This window comes from Oncorhynchus kisutch, linkage group LG17, assembly GCF_002021735.2.
Source record: "Oncorhynchus kisutch isolate 150728-3 linkage group LG17, Okis_V2, whole genome shotgun sequence".
Taxonomy (NCBI): domain Eukaryota; kingdom Metazoa; phylum Chordata; class Actinopteri; order Salmoniformes; family Salmonidae; genus Oncorhynchus; species Oncorhynchus kisutch.
In genome coordinates this window covers 35498128-35519316 of record NC_034190.2, presented here as the reverse complement: position 1 = coordinate 35519316, position 21189 = coordinate 35498128, and the positions used below count along the sequence as shown (strand labels likewise).

Here is a 21189-nt window from a genome sequence, read left to right as displayed (position 1 = left end):
TTTCACAAATCTTAATCTGACTGGACAAGCAGAAACAACCCCCCACTTTGAATACACTCCTAATTAGTTGATAGGCTGAGTCCTTTCTGTATGGCAGCACCAGTTGCCATGTCGCCCTGGTTTGTACCGCCAGTAGAGCCTTAGCCTGCCACAAGGGAGTCTGGCCTCATAGAAATGGAATGACTGGCAATGTCCCATCTAGTGTTTCTATTTCTATGTCAGGGCCTCTAATGGATACCATTGGACTGTCTGTTCGTCTAGCAAAAGCTCCCATAGCGGCTTATACATGTATAGAGGGATTAGGCCTGTGCAGGATGTGTCTTAACAGTAGCCCTGACCCCTTTGAAAGCTGTGTGTTGCCAACAGTGGTGTGTGTGGGTGGACAGTGTTAGATGATGGCACAGGAGTGAATGTGGTCGGCGGCTACTAAGAATAAGCCTGGGATTATAGTGGGCACAGTTCAGTGTCCATTTATCGGTCATACAAAAAGGGGCTCTCGCAGACTGACCAGCAGGTAAATGACACGCTTTCAATGACCAAGACGGTTCTAAAATGGTTGTTTCGTCTGTGTGCACTGCAGTCAGTTTTCAAAGCAGCTGCCATGGGGTGAGATAATGGTTTGTCCTTAACTGCATCCCTCTCTTTTTGTGACACGAAGCATTTGATGGTTAATGTGTAGCGGCTGTGTGTTTCATATGGAAAGGATATTGGGATTCAAATAAAATAATCTCTTCCCCTCTTTCTTTTACTCTTTTTCCTACTTTTGTTCTACTCTCTTCATTCCTATTTCTATGTCTCAATTTCTATCCCTACATCTCTCGGTTTCTCTCTTTTTTGTTGTTGTTGTTCAATCTTCTCTCTCTCTTTCTCTCTCTCTTTCTCTCTCTCTTTCTCTCTCTCTCTCTCTCTCTCTCTCTCTCTGTCTCTCTGTCTCTCTCTGTCTCTCTCTCTCTGTCTCACGCTCTCTCTCTGTCACTCTCTCTCTGTCTCTCTCTCTCTCTCTCTCTCTCTCTGTCTCTCTGTCTCTCTCTGTCTCTCTGTCTCTCTGTCTCTCTGTCTCCTCTTCATCTCTGTCTCCTTCCCGCTCCAGGTACAATGCCATCCAGAGTTGTGAGCATCAGTTGGGCCAGTTCCGGTCTCTCTCTAGCTCCCTCCTCAGGTGGCTCCAGACAACACAGGAGCAGCTGCCTCTCAAAGAGCCCAACGTCAACACAGAGGCCCTGCAGAGGAGAGTGCAGCAGCTCAAGGTGTGTGTGTGTCTTTAAAAAAAATTGCTACATGGTTTGATCACACTCTTGCAAAAAACAGTATAATCAATCACTGAAACACAATTGACTCATTCTAAGGTATTGATAGATTTCGAAGTGTATTGATGAATACGTTCCAAAGCATGATAGTGATTCAGAATGATATTTCCATGTGATTATTAATTGAGGAATTATGTAAGGCCATTAATAACGTTCAAACATTTCTTTACTAAGGACTTGCTGAGTGACTGGGAGGCCCAAGGGGTTCGGGTTCTGGAGCTGAACAAGACTGGATCAGAACTGGAGACCCTTATCATAAACATCACAGCCCCCCAGACCAAGACAGGTAAGGGGAATGGGAAACAACTGTCTATGTGTGTGTCCCCAGCTACCTGCATGTCCAAGTTCATCCAAGCTCTGTTTGTGAGTATGTTTTGTGTGTGTGTGTGTGTTGAGGTCTATGCTATCAGTGTGTGTAACGTGAACACGCGTTCTAGATGTAGCCCGTATCCATGCTAAACTGGGTGTGTGAAAGCCAGAGGCTGAGAGTGTTTATATGCTTAGCAGTGTCTTCTATTGTACTGTCCATGAACGTGTGTTGGTGTCTGTTGTCTGAGTGCAGTGTGTCCCTCTCCCAGGTGTTCCCCAGGTCAATGGTGCAGGAAGCCCCAGCAGTGTCAATGGCATTCACACATGCAAAGGTGAGCTCACCCTCACTCCCTTCTCCGGAAACCAATCGTCTTTGGCCTCCTTCCTCATACGAGATGCTCTCCAGCGCTTACTACTTGTGGACGTCACATCTTGATTTACAATCTACTTGCTCACCCCCCCCCCAAAAAAATGCTCATTATATATGTTTTCTGTCTGTGTGTGTCTGTCTTCTGTCTGTAAGCTTCTTGTATGTGCTACTGCAGTGTCTAACACCGTTGAAAACGTTTGTTCTCACTAATATTCTGTTGCCCTGGAAAGTTTTAACCAATTAACTTCAGTGTAAACCCTTTCAAGACTTTTTCTTGCCACTGTCAACTCTGCTTTTACGACTGTGAAATGGAAGACACTATACAAATCAAATTGGATTGAATATGATCGATAAATCCTTCTCTCTCTCTCTCTCTCTCTCTCTCTCTCAGACCTGACAGAGCTGCAGGTTGCGGTGGCGGAAGTGAACGGTCGTTACGAGGAGCTGGGAGAGGAACTGAAGGACCGACAGTCGCGCCAGGAGGCCTCTCTGGAGCTGAGGCAGAAGGCCAGGCAGAGCACCGAGGAGCTCAGCCGCTGGCTGGGAGACCGGGAGAACAGCCTGCACCTGGGCCAGACTGCCGCCTCCCCCTCCAAACCGGAGGTGGTACGCGCCCAGGCCCAGGAGAACAAGGTAAGTGTCTGGACTCGGGTCAAATCACTGTCAAAATGGGGGTGTATTATGCCTCTGCTTGTTGGTCATTAATGCTGCATTGGAAAATCAAAGTGTGATCACCCCCTAGCTGACATATGGTACTTTCTATTGCATACTTTCTACATGCTTATCCTTGTCTTTTTGTATCCAACGTACTGATATAGCTGTTCTTCTGTACTTTAGGCCTTACTGTCTGAGCTGGCAGAGCATTCTGGGAAGGTGAAGGAGCTGAAGAGCACCCTGGAGAAGCTGATAGCAGACAACCCAGACTCCCCAGAGGCAGACACCTGGAGACAACAAATGAAGGAGATCGGTGAGTGGTACTGGAATGGATGAATAGGGTCAGACATTTTGAATAGTTATGGGGTAACGGACACATTTTAACATGAGGAACCAGCAGGCCTATGTCCTTTGCATGGGCATCTACACAGGACTTGGCCCTGAATCCCCCAAAAATTAGCAATTTTGAGGTTTGACTAAGCGAGGTGCATTTCAGAGGATAAGAAAATCAACGCTGTGGGAAGACAGGCTAATATAGTAGTTATTTGAGATGTAATGATTTGCGTCAGTAAGGGTTATTAGAGCTTTTCACAGCTTGAAAGGTAAAGAACACGTGATTTGGTTAAGATCAATATTAGGCAGCATGTGACTGGGATGTCGTTAACATCACCTTCAAATACTTGATATTTTTCCCCTGACTTGATTATAGCCCTGTGATATGTAAGGTAGGAACACGGCAGAGCTCCTTTCGCCACACATTTCACACAGGGCTTTATTTCAAAGCCGTGTGGATCCAAGACTCACTCTCTCTGCTGGATGCCCAGTGCATGAGTCATGAGGAAAGAGAAAAATAGCTTATTTCTCAGCGCCGTGTGTGTCAAATCAAAATGTCATTTGACACGTGTGCCGAATACAACTGGCGTCGACTCTACCGCCAAATGCTTGCTTACGAACCCTTCCCAGTGATGCATAGTTGAAAGATGATAATAATACAAATGATATGGTAACTCGAGGAGTAAAATGCACAAGAATGGAGCTATATACAGGAGGTGTGTGTGTGTGTGAGTGCGTGTATGAGCAAGTCAAAATAATTGGTCTCCACTGTGATAAAAATTGTCCTTCATACTGTTTCTATTGTGGTTTTTCAGCTTTGGGAATGTCACTCATGGAACCCATCAGGTTCACTGTTGTTATGGTCCTCCACTAGTTTGTTAGTGTCATTTTTCTTATATATGTATAAGCAATAGTTGCTATTGTTTTTCACTCCAACGTTCACTTCCTATTTACTTAAGACTCCCGCTGGGCAAAGGCCAATGAGGCGGCGGTACAGAGGCAGGTGGAACTGGAGACCTGTGCTGATAGGCTGGGCAGCTTTGCCACAGCAGCCAGTCAGTTGGGGCCGTGGCTCAAAGAGAAGGAGCTGATGATGAGTGTGCTGGGACCCCTGAGCATCGACCCCAACATGTTGAACACCCAGAATCAACAAGTGCAGGTACATGGAGGATGTTAACTGTGTTGAACACATGCAAAATAATGAATACGAATGTCACAATAGATTGTTCACAACTTGCCAATCCTGTTCTTGAATCTGCATAAACCAATACCAACCGCATTCTGATGAATTACTGATCAATTGCACTAGCCAAAATGTAGAATTGATTCCTCGCTGATGGATGATGTTCTGACCCCCCCCTTCTTTCCCTTCCCTCCGTCCTCCACAGTTCATGCTGCGTGAGTTTGACACCCGCCGGCCCCAGTTCGACCAACTCACCCAGGCGGCCGAGGGCATCCTTTCACCGTCTGGTGGCGACTCCTCCCCGCAGGATGCCAAGGACCTAGCGGAGGTCCGGTCGGAGCTGGGCTCCATCTCGCAGCAGTGGGACGACCTCACTCAACGTCTGTCCCGGCGCTCCGGGCACATCGGCCAGGCTCAGGGCACCAGCGAGCGATACCAGGCCCTGCTGAAGAACCTCTCGGTCAACGTTGGGGCGCTAGGGGAGCGGCTGGACGGCCAAGCCTCGCTCAGTGCCCAGCCCGAGGCCCTGAAACGGCGTCTGCAGGAGACAGGCGAGATCCGCTCTGAGCTGGAGCAGAGGAGAGAGGAGCTGGGCGAGGCAGAGAAGCTGTGCGGCGAGCTGAGTGCCATCGTGGTTGAACCTTACCTGAGAGACGAGCTGAAGAAGAGGCTGGAGAGCGTGAGTGGCCCGCTGAGGAGTCTGGAGGAGAGGGCTGGTGAGTCATTCTGTCTTGTCTATGGTGTTCATCTTAATTCTGTTTGTATGAATCTCTGTTGGCTTCAGTAGTATTTGTATGTGAAGGGGAAGGGTCTGTTTTTGGGTGGGATTTGGTCTCATTGTGGCTAGTTGTCAAGGTTTTTAATCCAGCGCTCTCACCTCTCTCAGGCTTAGGTTGAATGTTCTTCATCAAAACATCTGTAAATGAATAGCATTCAAATCCTCTGTCCTCTCTCTTTCCCACAGCGGACGGTCTATCCCAGCTCCAAGCCGCTCTCTCCAGCACCCAGCAGTTCCAGCAGATGTTCGAGGAGCTGCGGAGCTGGCTGGATAACCAGAGTGGTCAAAGAGACTCTACCGCCGACTCCCTCCCCTGCCAGCCCGAGGCTATCCGGACCCTGCTTGCCCAGCAAGACGAGCTTCATCGCGGGGTGGCCAGCCAACGTGGCCCCTACGAGCTCATCCAGGCCGAGGGGGCCTCCCTGCTCGCCTCGCTACCCGCCGGCGGTGAAGAACGATCAGCCTTACTGTCCCGGCTTACCGCCTTACGCCAGGACTGGGATGAGCTCAACCAGTGCATCACGGAACGCCAGAACCGGCTGAAATCCGCCCTGACCAAGGCCGAGAGTTATCAGCAGCACCGCGCCGAGCTCACACCCTGGGTGGTGGAGTGCGAGGAGCGGGAAGCTGACGTCCAGCTCTCACTAGACCCTGCGGCCCTGGATGAGGCTTTGCAGAAGGCCAGACAGCTGGGGTTGGATCTAGAGCGCCGACGCCCCCTCCTGGAGGCTTTAAACATTGCGGCCGACCAACTCCTGGAACACTGCCGCGTCGGAGAGGAAGACGTACGCGACGAAAAAGCCCAACTAAACCGTAGAGTCGACGGGCTGGCAGAAAACCTCCAAAACCGTGTTTCCCAACTGGAAGAGCTAGCGGGTCGACTTAAAGAGTTTGAGGACGGGCGGCAGGCGGTAGAGAGGAGGCTGGAGGCAGCGCGGCATCAGATCGAGGTGCAGGAGGCGCTGGGCCCACAGGCGTGCAGCAACAAGAGCCTGGAGCGGCTGAGGAGCCAGCAAGAGACGCTGCAGTCGCTGCAGCCACAGGTGGCCTACCTGAGGGATCTGGCCCAGGGGCTGGTGCAGGACGCACCCCACACAGCAGGGGGCGGCGGAGGAGGAGAGGGAGGACAGAGGCTGGAGCAGCAGGCCCGAGACACGGACAGAGAGTTTGGAGACGTCAGCGAAAAGGTGAGAAGACCTGTGAGGAATTTAGTATCCAGTGTATTTCATGTATAAACAGTATACATATTTCATAGACACGCCGATGAAAGATGGAGGCCAGCATTCTGTTCAATAGGAGAATGTCCCAAAAAAGAAGTGTCGTTTTCAAAAATATGAAACTAAAATAAAATGGAGGTGTCACAATACTCAACAGCCTTTTCTCTTTTGAAACCATTTGTTTGGTGTTGTTGGATCAATTTGACATATCCTTTACAATTACATTAGTGGACAAATGAGGAAAGGAAGACAAGGAAAGAAAGCTATTTATGAGCATTGTAACACATCACCCTGGAGTGTGATTGATACAAAGGAGGAGCCAATTTTAGCAAGGGTCATTGTGTGCGAGGGTGTCAGAGTGTGTGTGTGAGAGTTGAAAGAGAACAGAACGTCTTTTTTAGCTGACTGAGGAGTTCCAGTGATCTTGTATGGTCATTGTACAGCTCGAACGCTTCAGGCCATCTAATCACCATACTGAAATGTAAACCAACGAGTCAAGAGCATTGTACTGTATATTGATATGTAATAGTTACCAAATGTGCCACATAAAGTTACTTACAGACTGGTTTCACTTACAAATCGATACGGTATTTCATCAGATGCATGGTAAGGAGATATTACATTTGACCATTATTGATTAGATAAATGTCTCTTAACTCTCTTGCTAATGAGACAAAAAGTGAGTCATCAAAACCGAGATAAAATGCTGACTCATGTATCCTAGTTAATTGTATTTGTCCCTGTATTTATATCACATCGTTACATCAGCAAGGCACCATGCCACATTATTAACTCTATCTCCCTTCCTTCCCACCTCTCTCTCTCTCCCCTCTCCGCTCAAGATTGAAAAGTGCTGTTCCACCCTGGAGTCCCGTCTCCAGGGCGTGGGCGAGGTCCAGTCCTCGGTGCGCGACCTCTTCTCCCACCTGGCTGACCTGGACGACGAGCTAGACTCGCTGAGCCCCGTGGGGCGCGACGCCGACTCGCTTGCCTCGCAGGCAGATGCTGTCCACGTCTTCTTAGCTCGCCTGGCCACGTTGAGGTCGGAGCTCGAAGGTCACGGAGGCGACTGCACCGACATGCTCCGGCGCGAGGGGTCGTCTCCCGATCTCCTCGCCCTGAGGAGAGAGACGGAGGCCCTGAGCCGCCAGGCTGGGAAGCTATCCGAAAGGGGCCAGGCCAGAATGGGACAGATCGAGGTGGCTGCCGAGAAGGTGGCAGAGTTCTACGCCAAGGTGGCGGAGCTGCAAGGGCTGCTGGGACGGGCCGAGGAGGGGCTGAACGCGCAGGGCGTGGTGGGGACAGAGGTGGAGACCATCAAGCAGCAGCTGCATGAGTTCAAGGTAAGAACGAGTTTGATGTTTATTGTTGTGAATGTGCAACTACTGTCATGGAAATGGAATGACTAGAATGGACGTCAATGTTCTGTGATGGGTGGGCCTGCGGCCATTTTTACTCTTTACACAGGCCTGGAAGTAGTTCTCTTTCTATGGCTACCCTATTGTAATATATTTTTGTATCGTCTTGTGCTCTTCAGAGCTTTGTAAGTTTGGTAGAGCCAGCTATGGTAGTACAGCCTCCGAGGCGAGAGCTTGGCATATGTTTTTGGTGCCGGCATCGATGAACAGCCTTCTAAATGTTCATGTGATTCCTCAGAGAATGGAAATCTAAGTTTCTAGCCACAACGCCAGTATTATCTAGCCACAAGCCACCCTTTGGGAAATATTGCATGGGTTTTGTGAAGCTATAGTTTATTTCTTTGGTTTGAATTATATTCAGCAAATATTGTGCATAGAATTCTAACTGACATTTTATGTTATTGCACAGTGGCCATTTTGTTAGAACCTCTCAGCTGGTGCTTGACTCTGACCTGTAAAAGTATTAGTGTGTCTTATTGAAATTAGCAATTGACTAACACAGATCCTTTTTGAAAGCCTTTAGTTAAGAGTCATTTCTTGTGGGAGTTTTGAGGGGAAAGTATTTGACCTTTCTTGGTCGTTGAACTTTTGTGTATTAAGCCTCATCTCCTAGCGCAGATGCTTTGAGTTCTTGTCTCTCTCTGTCTGGGACTATGTCTACAGCATGACGTGTGTGTACTGTGGCATCCTCTCTTCTACAAATCAACACCAGCTTCAACTTTGCTGTCGCACTACTTTCCTTCCCTTCATGCTCGTATTAGCACTTGATCAAACAGGATTTTGCTCGGGCGACGCTTCTTTCATAACGCCGTTCCTACTGTGGGCTGTGTGGACGGTGTTGTGATGGAGTGTGTGACCCCTCCCGACTCGAGTCGTTCCGCTGGCTCCGAGCTCTATTTATAGAACCGTTTGGGGGGGGGGGGGGGTGTATCCCGTCTCCTCCCGCTCTCCTCTTTATCAAGTCTCTGGAGATCACAAGAGGGGGTATGGGGACTAAGGAGGTATGTGTTATAGATGTTACCTTGAGCCTACATGCAAGGATGGAGGGATATGATCCAGTTGATCATGGCTGGAGGTATGACACGGAGGTCTAGAGCCAGGTAGAGAGGAGAGTTTAGTCACGCCAGCACTGCACAACTTCTGACGCATTTTATTTATGGGACGCCGTTTGGGTCTTTGAGTGTCAAAACAAGGTGCACGTAAAATAACACCTTGATGTGTCAAATAAGCTTGTTGACCAATCAGGACTTAATATGCCTGCACGTGACATACTACTTTAACACGTTCAGAAATGTTTTATGTAGTTATTACACATTGATTACACGATCACTCGTATTTCATTTGTCACAACGATTCATCGATACGAATGTAATGACGATGGTAAAGTTGTCTCGTTCACCTGCCCTTCCCCAAGCTCTGGACAGTGCTGGTCATTAAATCAAAGATAGCTAGCTGATGGATGCAAACAATGTTCTCCCCCAAAAACATAGCAAAACGAAATAATCGGTTTCAGTAGCTGTAGTTAGCTGGCTAACTATCTAGCTAGGTGTCATCCAAAATAACCCTAATTTATAAGACAGTTTTTATTTGATTGTGGTCGGATCCATCTATGTGAAGCTAGTCACAATAAGGATAAGCCGCAATGGTGGAATGTTGTGGTTAGCCTTCAAAATGAAGGTTGAAAGTGACGCAAATGATAGAATTATGCCATAATTGAATAGATCATGCTAAACGAGATTGAAATGTTATATAAAATCAACAAAATACAATTTCTTAATTTGACAAAAATCTGTTGAAATCGCACTGGACGTATTAGACTTTAGAATTGCGTTGGGGGCATACTTATTTCACTGTACAACCTTACCCCATGTCATTGATACAGTGTCCAGAGAAGGGCCAGAAGTATACGAATGGTATCATCTGCGGAGAGGTGGATCAGAGAATCACAAGCAGCAAGAGCGACTTCATTGATGTATACAGAGAAGAGAGTTGGCCTGAGAATTTAACCCCGTGGCACCCCCACAGAGACTGCCAGAGGTCTGGACAACAGTCCCTCCGATTTGACACACTGAACTCTATCAGAGAAGTAGTTGGTGAACCAGGCGAGGCAATCATTTGAGAAGCCAAGGCTGATGACTCTGCCAATAAGAATGTGGTGATTGACAGAGTCGAAAGCCTTGGCCAGGTCAATGAATACGGCTGCACAGTAATGTCTCTTATCGATGGCGGTTAAGATATAGTTTAGGACCTTGAGCGTGGCTGAGGTGCACCCGTGACCAGCTCTGAAACCAGATTGCAATGCGGAGAAGGTACGGTGGGATTCAAATTGTTCGGTGATCTGTTTGTTAACTTGGCTTTCGAAGACCTTAGAAAGGCAGGGTAGGATAGATATTGGTCTGCAGCAATTTGGGTGTAGAGTGTCTCCTCCTTTGAAGAGGGGGATGACCGCGACAGCTTTTCAATATTTGGGGATCTCAGACGATACAAAGAGGTTGAACAAGCTAGCAACAATTTCGGCGGATAGTTTTAGGAAGAGAGAGGGTCCAGAATGTCTAGCCCGGCTGATTTGTAGGAGTGCAGATTTTACAGCTCTTTCAGACCAACAGCCATCTGAATTTGAATGAAGGATAAATGGGGAGGCTTGGGCAAGTTGCAGTGAGGGGTGCAGGGCTGTTGACAGGGGTAGCCAGGTGCAAAGCATGGCCAGCCGTAGAAAAATGCTTATTGAAATTCTCAATTATCGTGGATTTATCGGTGGTGACAGTGTTTCCAAGCCTCAGTGCAGTGGGCAGCTGGGAGGAGGTGCTCTTGTTCTCCATGGACTTTAGTGTAGCAGAACATTTTGGAGTTAGTGCTACAGGATGCAAATTTCTGTTTGAAAAAGCAAGCCTTTGCTTTCCTAACTGCCTGTGTTTATTGGTTCCTAACTTCCTTGAAAAGTTGCATGTCGTGGGGGTTGTTTGATGCTAGTGCAGTGCGCCACAGGATGTTGTTTTTGTGCTAGTCAAGGGCAGTCAGGTCTGGAGTGAACCAAGGGCTATATCTGTTCCTGGTTTAACATTTTTGGAATGGGGCATGCTTATTTAAGATGGTGAGGAAAGCACTTTTAAAGAATAACCAGGCATCCTCTACTGACGGAATGAGGTCAATATCCTTCCAGGATACCCGGACCAGGTCGATTAGAAAGGCCTGCTCGTTGAAGTGTTTTAGAGAGCGTTTGACAGTGATGAGGGGTGGTCGTTTGACCGCGGACCCATTACGCACGCAGGCAGTGATCGCTGAGATCCTGGTTGAAGACAGCAGAGTATTTGGAGGGCAGGTTGGTCAGGATGATATCTATTAGGGTGCCCATATTTACAGATTTGGTGTTGTACCTGGTAGGTTCATTGATCATTTGTGTGAGATTGAGAGCATCAAGCTTAGATTGTAGGAAGGCGGGGTGTTAAGCATGTCCCAGTTTAGGTCACCTAACAGCACGAGCTCTGAAGATAGATGGGGGGCAATCAATTCACATATGGTGTCCAGGGCACAGCTGGGGGCAGAGGGAGGTCTATAGCAAGTGGCAACGGTAAGAGACTTGTTTCTGGAGAGGTGTATTTTTAAAAGTAGAAGCTCAAATTGTTTGGGCACAGACCTGGATAGTAGGACAGAACTCTGCATATTGTCTCTAGAAATAGCATTTAAAGAGAGAGGAGATGGAACAAAATGGTTAACTAAGGCGTATTGAGCGGTGCTAGAGGCTCTACAGTGAAATGAAGCCGTAGTTACTAACCAAAACAGCAATGGGCAAGGCATATTGACGTAAGGGAAAGGCATGCGTAGCCGGGTGAGCATTGGAGTCCAGTGCGTGGCTTCAGGCAGCTAGCAGGCCGGGGCTAGCAAGCTAGCAGCAGGGCCTTAGAGGGACGATGCGACAGAGGAAAGTCTGTTGTGGCCCCCTCGTGCTGTTTCATCGGCGGACGGATCAGCAGGGCTCTGTGTGGTAAACCAGGCCAATTGGCAAAATAGGTATCGTGACCAAAGAGTTTGTCCCGATGGGCCTCTTTAAACTAACAGTCCGATGTGCTCTAGATAGCTAGCGGGTAGTGGTGGCGCTTGTCCTGTACGTGCAAATTTAGCACACAACACATTCTATAATATAATTGTATTATTTGATGTGTATATTTTTTTCCCCATTTTATTTATATTTAACTCTGCAAGTCCAGTTCAGAACAAATTCTTATTTACAATGACGGCCAATCAAAAGGCCTCCTGCGGGGACGGGGGCTGGGATTAAAAATATAGGACAAAACACACATCACGACATTAAACAAGAAAGACACCGCAACACTATCTTAAGAGAGACTTAAGACAACAACATAGCATGGTAGCAGCACAACATGACAACAACATGGTAGCAGCACAACATGACAACAACATGGTAGCAGCACAACATGACAACAACATGGTAGCAGCACAAAACATGATACAATCATTATTGGGCACAGACAACAGCACACAAAGGGCAAGAAGGTAGAGACAACAAAACATCACGCGAAGCAGTCACAACTGTCAGTAAGAGTGTCCATGATTGAGTTTTAATGAAGAGATGTGGCGATAAAACGGTCCAGTTTGAGTGGGTTTTTTTTGTAGCTCGTTCCAGTCGCTAGGTGCAGCGAACTGATCCAGGGATGTGTGTGCTTTGTGGACCTAATGTGCAGAACGGATGCTGTATGCTGAGTCAATCCTGTCCAAAACGTTGTTATAAGGTTCCATCAACCCCCCTCCCGACCCCCTAGCACGCCGGCGCCAGCCCTTGGAACGCGTTGGGGCCTGTCACCACCGTGATGGACGTCGGGCTAAATTTGATACCAAAGCGAATCACACACCATACGTTTATTTTTGTTATTTTTTTCAAGCTATCGTCTTCACTGTCTAGGGGAGATACTAGGATAGTTAACCCAGCCAACAATAATTTGCCTACTCCCTCCCCTCAATAGGAATCTACTGTAGAACATTCCATAGGAATTTGCTGTCTTGCTGAATAGGAGAACAGCGACAGGGCCTCTCCCATTGTATTACTACTTTCCATTGGTTTCCATTCATTGTGAAATGTTAAATGAGATTTCATGAGTACTGTACAACACAGACAGTTCATTCTGGCTGAGGCCATTACTATGAATTCTATGTTTTTTTTCCCCCCTGAGCTTTATGTTACATCCTCTGCACTAGAAGTACTGGTAAGCGAGTAAGTTTGCATCCCCCGTCTTCCTGGTTATTGACTAGTTTACAGTAGCTCCCTAAACTGGGGACATTTTTATGTAGATTGTGTTAATGATTGGTTATGTTGTCATATCATAAATCAATTGATAATTATATATGTTACAATGTAAGATGAGCCTTATTTGTATCTGATTGGAGGTGTGTTGCTGGACTTACTGGACAGTGGTTTCTGATTTGGTTCAGCTGGCGTCTTAGTGTGGGAGGATACAAGACAGGTTTTTTTTCTTCTCTTTGAGTTTGCTTTCTCTTTCTTCCTCTCTGTCCTGTCTCTTATTCTGTTCTCTTGATTTATCGACGCTTAATATTGTGGTTGGCCACGACAACTCTCTCTCTCTCGCTCTCTCCCCCTCCCTTTCTTTCCCCCTTCTTAATGAGAGAAAGCCGGATGGATGTGTGGCAGAAGACGAGCAGAACAGAGGAGATAAAGAGGAGAAAGAGCTGTGAGTCGCTGAGGGAGAGAGAGACAGATAGGAAAAGAGAAGGGAGACGGCTTAATGGAATGTGCATGAGTGAGAGTGTAGTGGAGTCGCAAGCTGGGCATGGGGGGGGGGGGGGGGGGGGTTAAAGAGAGAGAGAGCAAGAAAGTGGGGATGGGTGAGAGGTAGAAAAAGAGAGAGGAAGACTTCCCTTTGCGTAAGATCCTCTTTCGTTCACTCAGGGAGCCCACTTGCCCCCCCCCTCCCTCCTTCCTTCCCTCTCCCCCTCTATGTGCCCTCTCTCCTCTGGGCTGTAATGGATTCCGCCCAGGTCATTTCAAGCCTAAACATGCCTGTCTGCCCTGGAAGCAGACTAGCCTGACTGCCCCACCATCCCATCCCCCCACCAGACCCCAGTTTAGAAAGAAAAAAAGAAGAAAAAAAACAATCCACAGAGATGATGTCATAATGCTTGAGATTTGTGTGTGTAAAAAAAGGGGGGGGGGGTGTATTGTCAGATTAGCGAAATTGTATTGTTGAGCTATTGAACACTGATCTCATTGAGGCATGAAGTGAGGGAGGAAGGGATGAGAGAAAGAGTTAGGAGAAGGAGGATAGGGAGATGTTTTAAATGGCCTGTGACATTACCAGTCTCTCTCCGTGTTCGGGCAAGTCAGTTTGTTTATCAAGTATGTTTTTATAGACCGCCATACTATCTGCAGACGTGCTCTTATGTGATCAGCAGAATTCACATGTGTATTTAGGGATGCTTTGTGTGCCGACGAGGTGTGTATGTGTGAGAGGGAGGGTGTGTGTGGTGGGTGGGGAGACAGCTGAGATTCCGGATACGCCCCCGAAAAGACTGGAATTAGAAACATCCTCTGACACACACACACACACACACACACACACACACACACACACACACTCTCCAGGGTGTGGCTCTACTGTATGTCCCCTAGCTCCAGAGCAGCTGACATAGTCTATGGGTTGGGACAGGGACGAGTTGAGGGGTGTTGTGAAGCTTTTAAGTCTCCTGCTACAAATGGGAATTCCTGTGTAGGACTGATAAGGGGGACAGGGGTGACGGGTGAGGAAAGCATTCCCTTAAATGCTGCTTCCTCCCTCTCCACTCTCCCGTCTGCGTAGGCCCGTGTCCTGGGTGCAAAAACTATTTAAAATGGTCAAATACTTTAGAGCGTTTGCTTTAGCCTGCCTGGAGTGCCAAGTGGGCAGGGTTTGGGACTTTTGGGACTATCCTATTGGTTGACTGCAACAGGCAAGCTCATTCCAGTCCAGCTAAAGTATTTGAAATGATTTTGTATTTGAACCCAGGCGTGATGGAGACGTCCCTCCCATATGAATAGTATTTGAACCCAGGCGTGATGGAGACGTCCCTCCCATATGAATAGTATTTGAACCCAGGCGTGATGGAGACGTCCCTCCCATATGAATAGTATTTGAACCCAGGCGTGATGGAGACGTCCCTCCCATATGGTCTGTGAGTCAGATCTCTTCCTCCAACCAAGTCCTCAGAGACAGTAAGGGACATTGGGGTAGTCTTGCTGATTAGGGATTACGGGGTAGCTGATGTAGCTCGTGTGCACGCTTCGGGTAGGAGTGGCCCATAGGCACTGATCTCGGATCAGCTTACAACTCCCTCAAGTCTTGTTACTCACCCATCACTTAATCATTAGCGGGGGAAACCCTATTGTGAAGCTCTTTTTCCTAAAGATTCTTTGATGGATGGTTTACATTGAAAGTGACCTGCTGGTAATATGATGTCGTGTTGATGTAGGTGTTCCAGTATATCTTCCCCGTGACTTACATAGCTACTATACTCATTTATCATCTTCAAAGACCTGGCCCAATTGTGTGGGTCTATACTTTCGGTTTATTTATTTAGCTCATTTTGTTCCTGAGCTCTTTGGTCCATTTTCGTCTTTGTTTATTTTCTGTTCTTGGGGGTTGATTGGATCAGGCTAACCCAATTTTCACTAATCATATGATCTGATTTTCAAATGGACCCTTACTGTACCCTACTGACTGTCCCGATTTGACAACACACTGTGTGTGTGTGTTGATTATTCCTCTCTCTCCCTGCTCTCAGGATCCTATATCGTCTCAGCTGTTGTGAATTAGACAGGCATGCCACAGCTTATCTCCCCTCTCCCCTTATCGGGCACCATCCTCTGTTACCAGACCAACCATAACAGATACACTGATTCTTTACATAAACTACACGACTAAGAATAATGTCAAATGAAGAAGCCCAATAATAAACTTAAAAGAAGAGAAAGAGGGTGTGTTTTGTGTGCCTGTCTATTTTATTTTGTTACAGAAACTGGGACAAAGCAGGAATGTGACCTCTATTTGGCCAGGATTAGGATATGGAAAAAACCTTATCATTCACATATGGGCTCCATATCCATTCCAGACCCTGCCTAATAATGCGTAACACTGTTGTTTAATTATTATTTTTTTAATCTTAAGAACAATATGTTAGTCTTTCAGGTGTGAGTTCTTTGTTTTTCGGGAACCGTTTGTGCCTACTGGCCACACATGACTGCAGCTAAAGAATCTGTAACACCTGCAAGTATTGTACCACCAGTGTGAATTTGATTGACAAGCCTGTTATTCACCAAATGTACTGTACTCGGGCAGGATGGTTGAAGTTGCCGGATGGGTTGCCATGCGTCTCTTTGTGTCTGGGGGGGGGGGGACTGAGAGAACAATAGCCTCATTGAGCAGCTCAGGTAAAACTCTCCTAGTCAATAATAAAACTGCTGCTCAGACAGAGAAGGAGAGCACTTCCTCGCTGCCTGGATACGAGTGGGAGAAAGGTAGAGGGGAAATGGGGGGAGGGAGAAAAAGATGAAGTCATGGTGAGAAATTACATGAAATGACTTGTTTAAAAACCTGAAATATGGATGGATGAGACATGGATTGAGTTCTGTTGAGAGAAAGGAAAGGGGGGGAAGTAGAGGTGGACAAACAAAAGAAGAGGGCACACGTTTAATTTCTACAGGAGTACTCTTGTGAGCAAACCCTCCACAGCAAAGTCAATACTGTCAGTATCCCATGCCTATGCACCCGCGTATATCATCAAACCGCTCTACTGACTTTGCGGAGACGGTCATAGGCCAACATTATTATATAAAGTCTAGAGACCTACAGCTTGACCTTTTGGCTGAGGGTTAAGCATGAATGGATTCCACTGCTTTGAGTCCCCAATGTGATTAACTCGCCGGGGGATTTTGGGGCCTACTCGCCTCCCTCTTCATGTCTGAGTCAGAACTGTGACTCCTTAACCAGGCGTGACAGGCCAAATGAACGGGGGATGAATGACAATTTAGAGGAGAGGAGTGGGGGATGGACAGAGACTGCAAGAGGGATCAAGGATGGAATGCTAAAATGATCAAATCTGACACACTCAAAATGGAGATGGCAGAGAGGGCATTTAAAAAAAAAATAGCATTGATATATCTTTCCTGTGCATCCCTTGGTTTTCTTTCTATCCCTCACTAATTTATCTTCTGACTTTTCATCTCTCCTGGTAGCTGAGAGGCTGAGCAGAGGGGTGCAGCAATGACAGCTGCACCACAAATGAGAGTGAGTGAGAGGTGGAGAGAGAGAAGGGGGGGGAGAGGGAGAGTTAAAAAGAAAGAGTAGAGTATTTAGCGTGTTTGACATGCAGGCCACGGGCGGATCACAGCAACAGTTAGACGGGAGAGATGGGGGGGGGGGGAGGCAGAGAGAGCAGGCATGCGTTGAGTTCACATTGGCTGCTGTCTCCGCCAGAGTTCTTTAAACAAACAGAGCAACTGAAAAAGGGAAGGGAGGATAAGAGAGAAGAACGAGTGGAGGAGGAGGAACTGAACCACAACTGGCACTATATCAGGGATACAAGGACACAGTATAAGGAGGAAAACAAACTTGGTTAAAATCAATGTTTTGTCTAGACACTAGATGACTAACGGGGTGCTGTGTTGAAGCCACCGTGCCACCATCTTGGCACCCCACAGTTGTAAAAAATATTTTGGAGGCTATGGAAATGCATTTTTTTTTCACGTTTACATTTATTCTATTACAGACGCCTTAATGCATACTTAAACATGATATATTGTGAGCTAAACATAAAATATATATACAAATATCTTCCATAAAGTAGAAGTTTTTCAAATGAACTAATGTTACTGTCCCCACAACAACAAAAATTCTTAAAGGAAAAATCCACCCAAAATCACTCATTCCTATCATTTAAAGTGTTACAATATTTTGTGAACAAATGTTTCATTTTTTCGTTGTAATAAGATTGGTGGCAACGTGAAAATCGCTGTGACAGCTGTTGCAGCTCAAGTCGATTACAAAATCCGCAATGCTCTCTCTATATCAGCATGTGAATTAGCTCGTTTTTTTTATTCATATTTTTTTAGGGGTTGATCAGCTTTAATATTGCAGATTGTAGCTTCAACCAATGTAATTGTCTGCATATTTTCCAATAACATATACATACATACATACATGCATACATGCATACATACATACATACAGTGGGGTAAAAAAAGTATTTAGTCAGCCACCAATTGTGCAACTTCTCCCACTTAAAAAGATGAGAGGCCTGTAATTTTCATCATAGGTACACTTCAACCATGACAGACAAAATGAGAGAGAAAAAAATCCAGAAAATCACATTGTAGGATTTTTTATGAATTTATTTGCAAATTATGGTGGAAAATAAGTATTTGGTCAATAACAAAAGTTTATCTCAATACTTTGTTATATAACCTTTGTTGGGAATGACAGAGGTCAAACGTTTTCTGTAAGTCTTCACAAGGTTTTCACACACTGTTGCTGGTATTTTGGTCCATTCCTCCATGCAGATCTCCTCTAGAGCAGTGATGTTTTGGGGCTGTTGCTGGGCAACACAGACTTTCAACTCCCTCCAAATATTTTTTATGGGGTTGAGATCTGGAGACTGGCTAGGCCACTCCAGGACCTTGAAATACTTCTTACGAAGACACTCCTTCATTGCCCGGGAGGTGTGTTTGGGATTATTGTCATGCTGAAAGACCCAGCCACGTTTCATCTTCAATGCCCTTGCTGATGGAAGGAGGTTTTCACTCAAAATCTCACGATACATGGCCCCATTCATTCTTTCCTTTACACGGATCAGTCGTTCTGGTCCCTTTGCAGAAAAACAGCCCCAAAGCATGATGTTTCCACCCCCATGCTTCACAGTAGGTATGGATGCAACTCTGAATTCTTTGTCCTCCAAACACGACGAGTTGAGTTTTTACTAAAAAGTTATATTTTGGTTTCATCTGACCATATGACATTCTCCCAATCTTCCTCTGGATCATCCAAATGCTCTCTAGCAAACTTCAGACAGGCCTGGACATGTACTGGCTTAAGCAGGGGGACACGTCTGGCACTGCAGGATTTGAGTCCCTGGCGGCGTAGTGTGTTACTAATGGTAGGCTTTGTTACTTTGGTCCCAGCTCTCTGCAGGTCATTCACTAGGTCCCCCTGTGTGGTTCTGGGATTTTTGCTCACCGTTCTTGTGATCATTTTGACCCCACGGGGTGAGATCTTGCGTGGAGACAAGTGGTCTTGTATGTCTTCCATTTCCTAATAATTGCTCCCACAGCTGATTTCTTCAAACCAAGCTGATTACCTATTGCAGATTCAGTCTTCCTAGCCTGGTGCAGGTCTACAATTTTGTTTCTGGTGTCCTTTGACAGCTCTTTGGTCTTGGCCATAGTGGAGTTTGGAGTGTGACTGTTTGAGGTTGTGGACAGGTGTCTTTTATACTGATAACAAGTTCAAACAGGTGCCATTAATACAGGTAACGAGTGGAGGACAGAGAAGCCTCTTAAAGAAGAGGTTGCAGGTCTGTGAGAGCCAGAAATCTTGCTTGTTTGTAGGTGACCAAATACTTATTTTCCACCAAAATTTGCAAATAAATTCATTAAAAATCCTACAATGTGATTTTCTAATTTTGTCTGTCATAGTTGAAGTGTACCTATGATGAAAATTACAGCCCTCATTTTTTTAAGTGGGAGAACTTGCACAATTGGTGGCTGACTAAATATTTTTTTGCCCCACTGTACATACATACATACATACGTACATACATACATACATACGTACACACGTACACACGTACACACGTACACCGTATCAGTCAAAAGTTGGGCCACACCTACTTATTTAAGTGTTTTTCTTTATTTTTTATTATTTTCCACATTATAGAATAATAGTGAAGACAAACTATGAAATAACACATATGGAAATTAAGGTAAAATTTTAAAATGTAGAATGCTGTGGTAGCCATGCTGGTTAAGTGTGCCTTGAATTCTAAATAAATCACTGATAGTGTCACCAGCAAAGCACCCCCACACCACCACCTCCATGCTTCACGGTGGGAACCACACATGGGAAGACCATCTGTTCAGCTGCTCTGCCTCTCACAAAGACATGGCTGTTGAAACAAAAAATCTCAAATTTGGACTCAACAGACCATAGGACAGATTTCCACTGCTCGTGTTTCTTGGCCCAAGCAAGTCTCTTCTTATTATTGGTGTCCTTTAGTAGGGGTTTCTTTGCAGCACTTCGACCACGAATGCAGTCTCCCCTGAACCGTTGATGTTGAGATGCGTCTGTTATTGAACTCAATTTCTGAGGCTGTTCAACTCTAATGAATTCAACTCTAAAGACTCTAGGTCTTCCTTTCATGTGGTGGTCCTCATGTGAGCCAGTTATATCGTAGCACTTGATAGTTTCTTCAAGTGCAGTCACAAAAACTATCAAAGTAATTGAAATTTCCCAGATTGACTGACCTTCATCTATTAAAATGATGATGGACTGTCATTTCTCTTTGCCTATTTGAGCTGTCCTTGCCATAATATGGACTTGGCCCTTCTGTATGCCACCCCTATCTTGTCACTTCACAACTGATTGGCTCAAACGCATTAAGAAATTCCACAAATTCACTTTTAACAAGGCACACCTGTTAATTGAAATGCATTCCAGGTGACTACCTCATGAAGCTGGTTGAGAGAATGCCTAGAGTGTGCAAAGCTGGCATCAAGGCAAAGGGTGGCTACTTTGAAGAATCTGAAATATATTTTGATTTGCTTAACACTTTTTTGGTTACTACATGATTCCATTTGTGTTATTTCATAGTTTTGATGTCTTCACTATTATTCTACAATGTTAAAAATCATAAAAATAAATAAAAACCCTTGATTGAGTAGGCGTGTACAAATATACGGTACATACATAAATACAGTGCATTTCAAAGTATTAACGTAACAATTTGTTATGTTACAGCCTTATTCTAAAATGGATTAATACAAAACATCCTCATCAATCTACACACTATGACAAAGCAAAAACAGGTTTTTAGAATTTTTTTTACATTTAAAATTTCACATTTATATTTAAGTATTCATAAGTATTCATACCCTTTACTCAGTACTTTATTGAAGCAGGTTTGCAAGATATTAAGCTTTGCGTAATCTCGATTATGACACACCTGTATTTGGGGGGTTTCTCCCCTTCTCTGCATAACCTCTCATGCTCTGTCAGGTTGGATGGGGAGCGTTGCTGCACAGCTATTTTCAGGTCTCTCCAGAGATGTTCCATCGGGTTCAAGTCCGGGCTCTGGCAGGGCCACTCAACTACATTCAGAGACTTGTCTCGAAGCCCGTCCTGTATTGTCTTTGCTGTGTGCTTGTTGTCCTGTTGGAAGGTGGACCTTCGCCCCAGTTTGAGTTCCTGAGCGCTCTGGAGCAGTTTTCATCAAGGATCTCTCTGTACTTTGCTCCGTTCATCTTTCCCTCGATCCTGACTAGTCTCCCAGTCCCTGCAGCTGAAAAACATCCTCACAGCATGGTGTTGCCAACATGCTTCACCGTAGGGATGGTGCCAGGTTTCC

The 21189-nt window shown here is 45.9% G+C and overlaps 1 protein-coding gene across 34 annotated transcripts in view; it reads left to right on the top strand.

Moving 5' to 3' along the window:
• The window catches only part of LOC109906928 (microtubule-actin cross-linking factor 1), a 284319-nt gene that overhangs the window by 199471 nt on the left and 63659 nt on the right, over nucleotides 1-21189 (top strand). For 33 of the 34 annotated variants that reach the window (XR_004203601.1, XM_031793708.1, XM_031793709.1 and 30 more), the window contains 9 exons: nucleotides 1091-1247; nucleotides 1482-1593; nucleotides 1886-1948; nucleotides 2378-2619; nucleotides 2824-2953; nucleotides 3933-4132; nucleotides 4362-4872; nucleotides 5121-6121; nucleotides 6994-7494. Coding sequence is in view for 33 of the 34 variants with exons in the window: in XM_031793708.1 (XP_031649568.1) it covers nucleotides 1091-1247; nucleotides 1482-1593; nucleotides 1886-1948; nucleotides 2378-2619; nucleotides 2824-2953; nucleotides 3933-4132; nucleotides 4362-4872; nucleotides 5121-6121; nucleotides 6994-7494 (2917 nt within the window). In the remaining variant the exon portion in view is untranslated. The remainder of the gene's footprint in view (nucleotides 1-1090; nucleotides 1248-1481; nucleotides 1594-1885; nucleotides 1949-2377; nucleotides 2620-2823; nucleotides 2954-3932; nucleotides 4133-4361; nucleotides 4873-5120; nucleotides 6122-6993; nucleotides 7495-21189) is intronic. The other variant, XM_031793698.1, reaches the window with a different exon arrangement.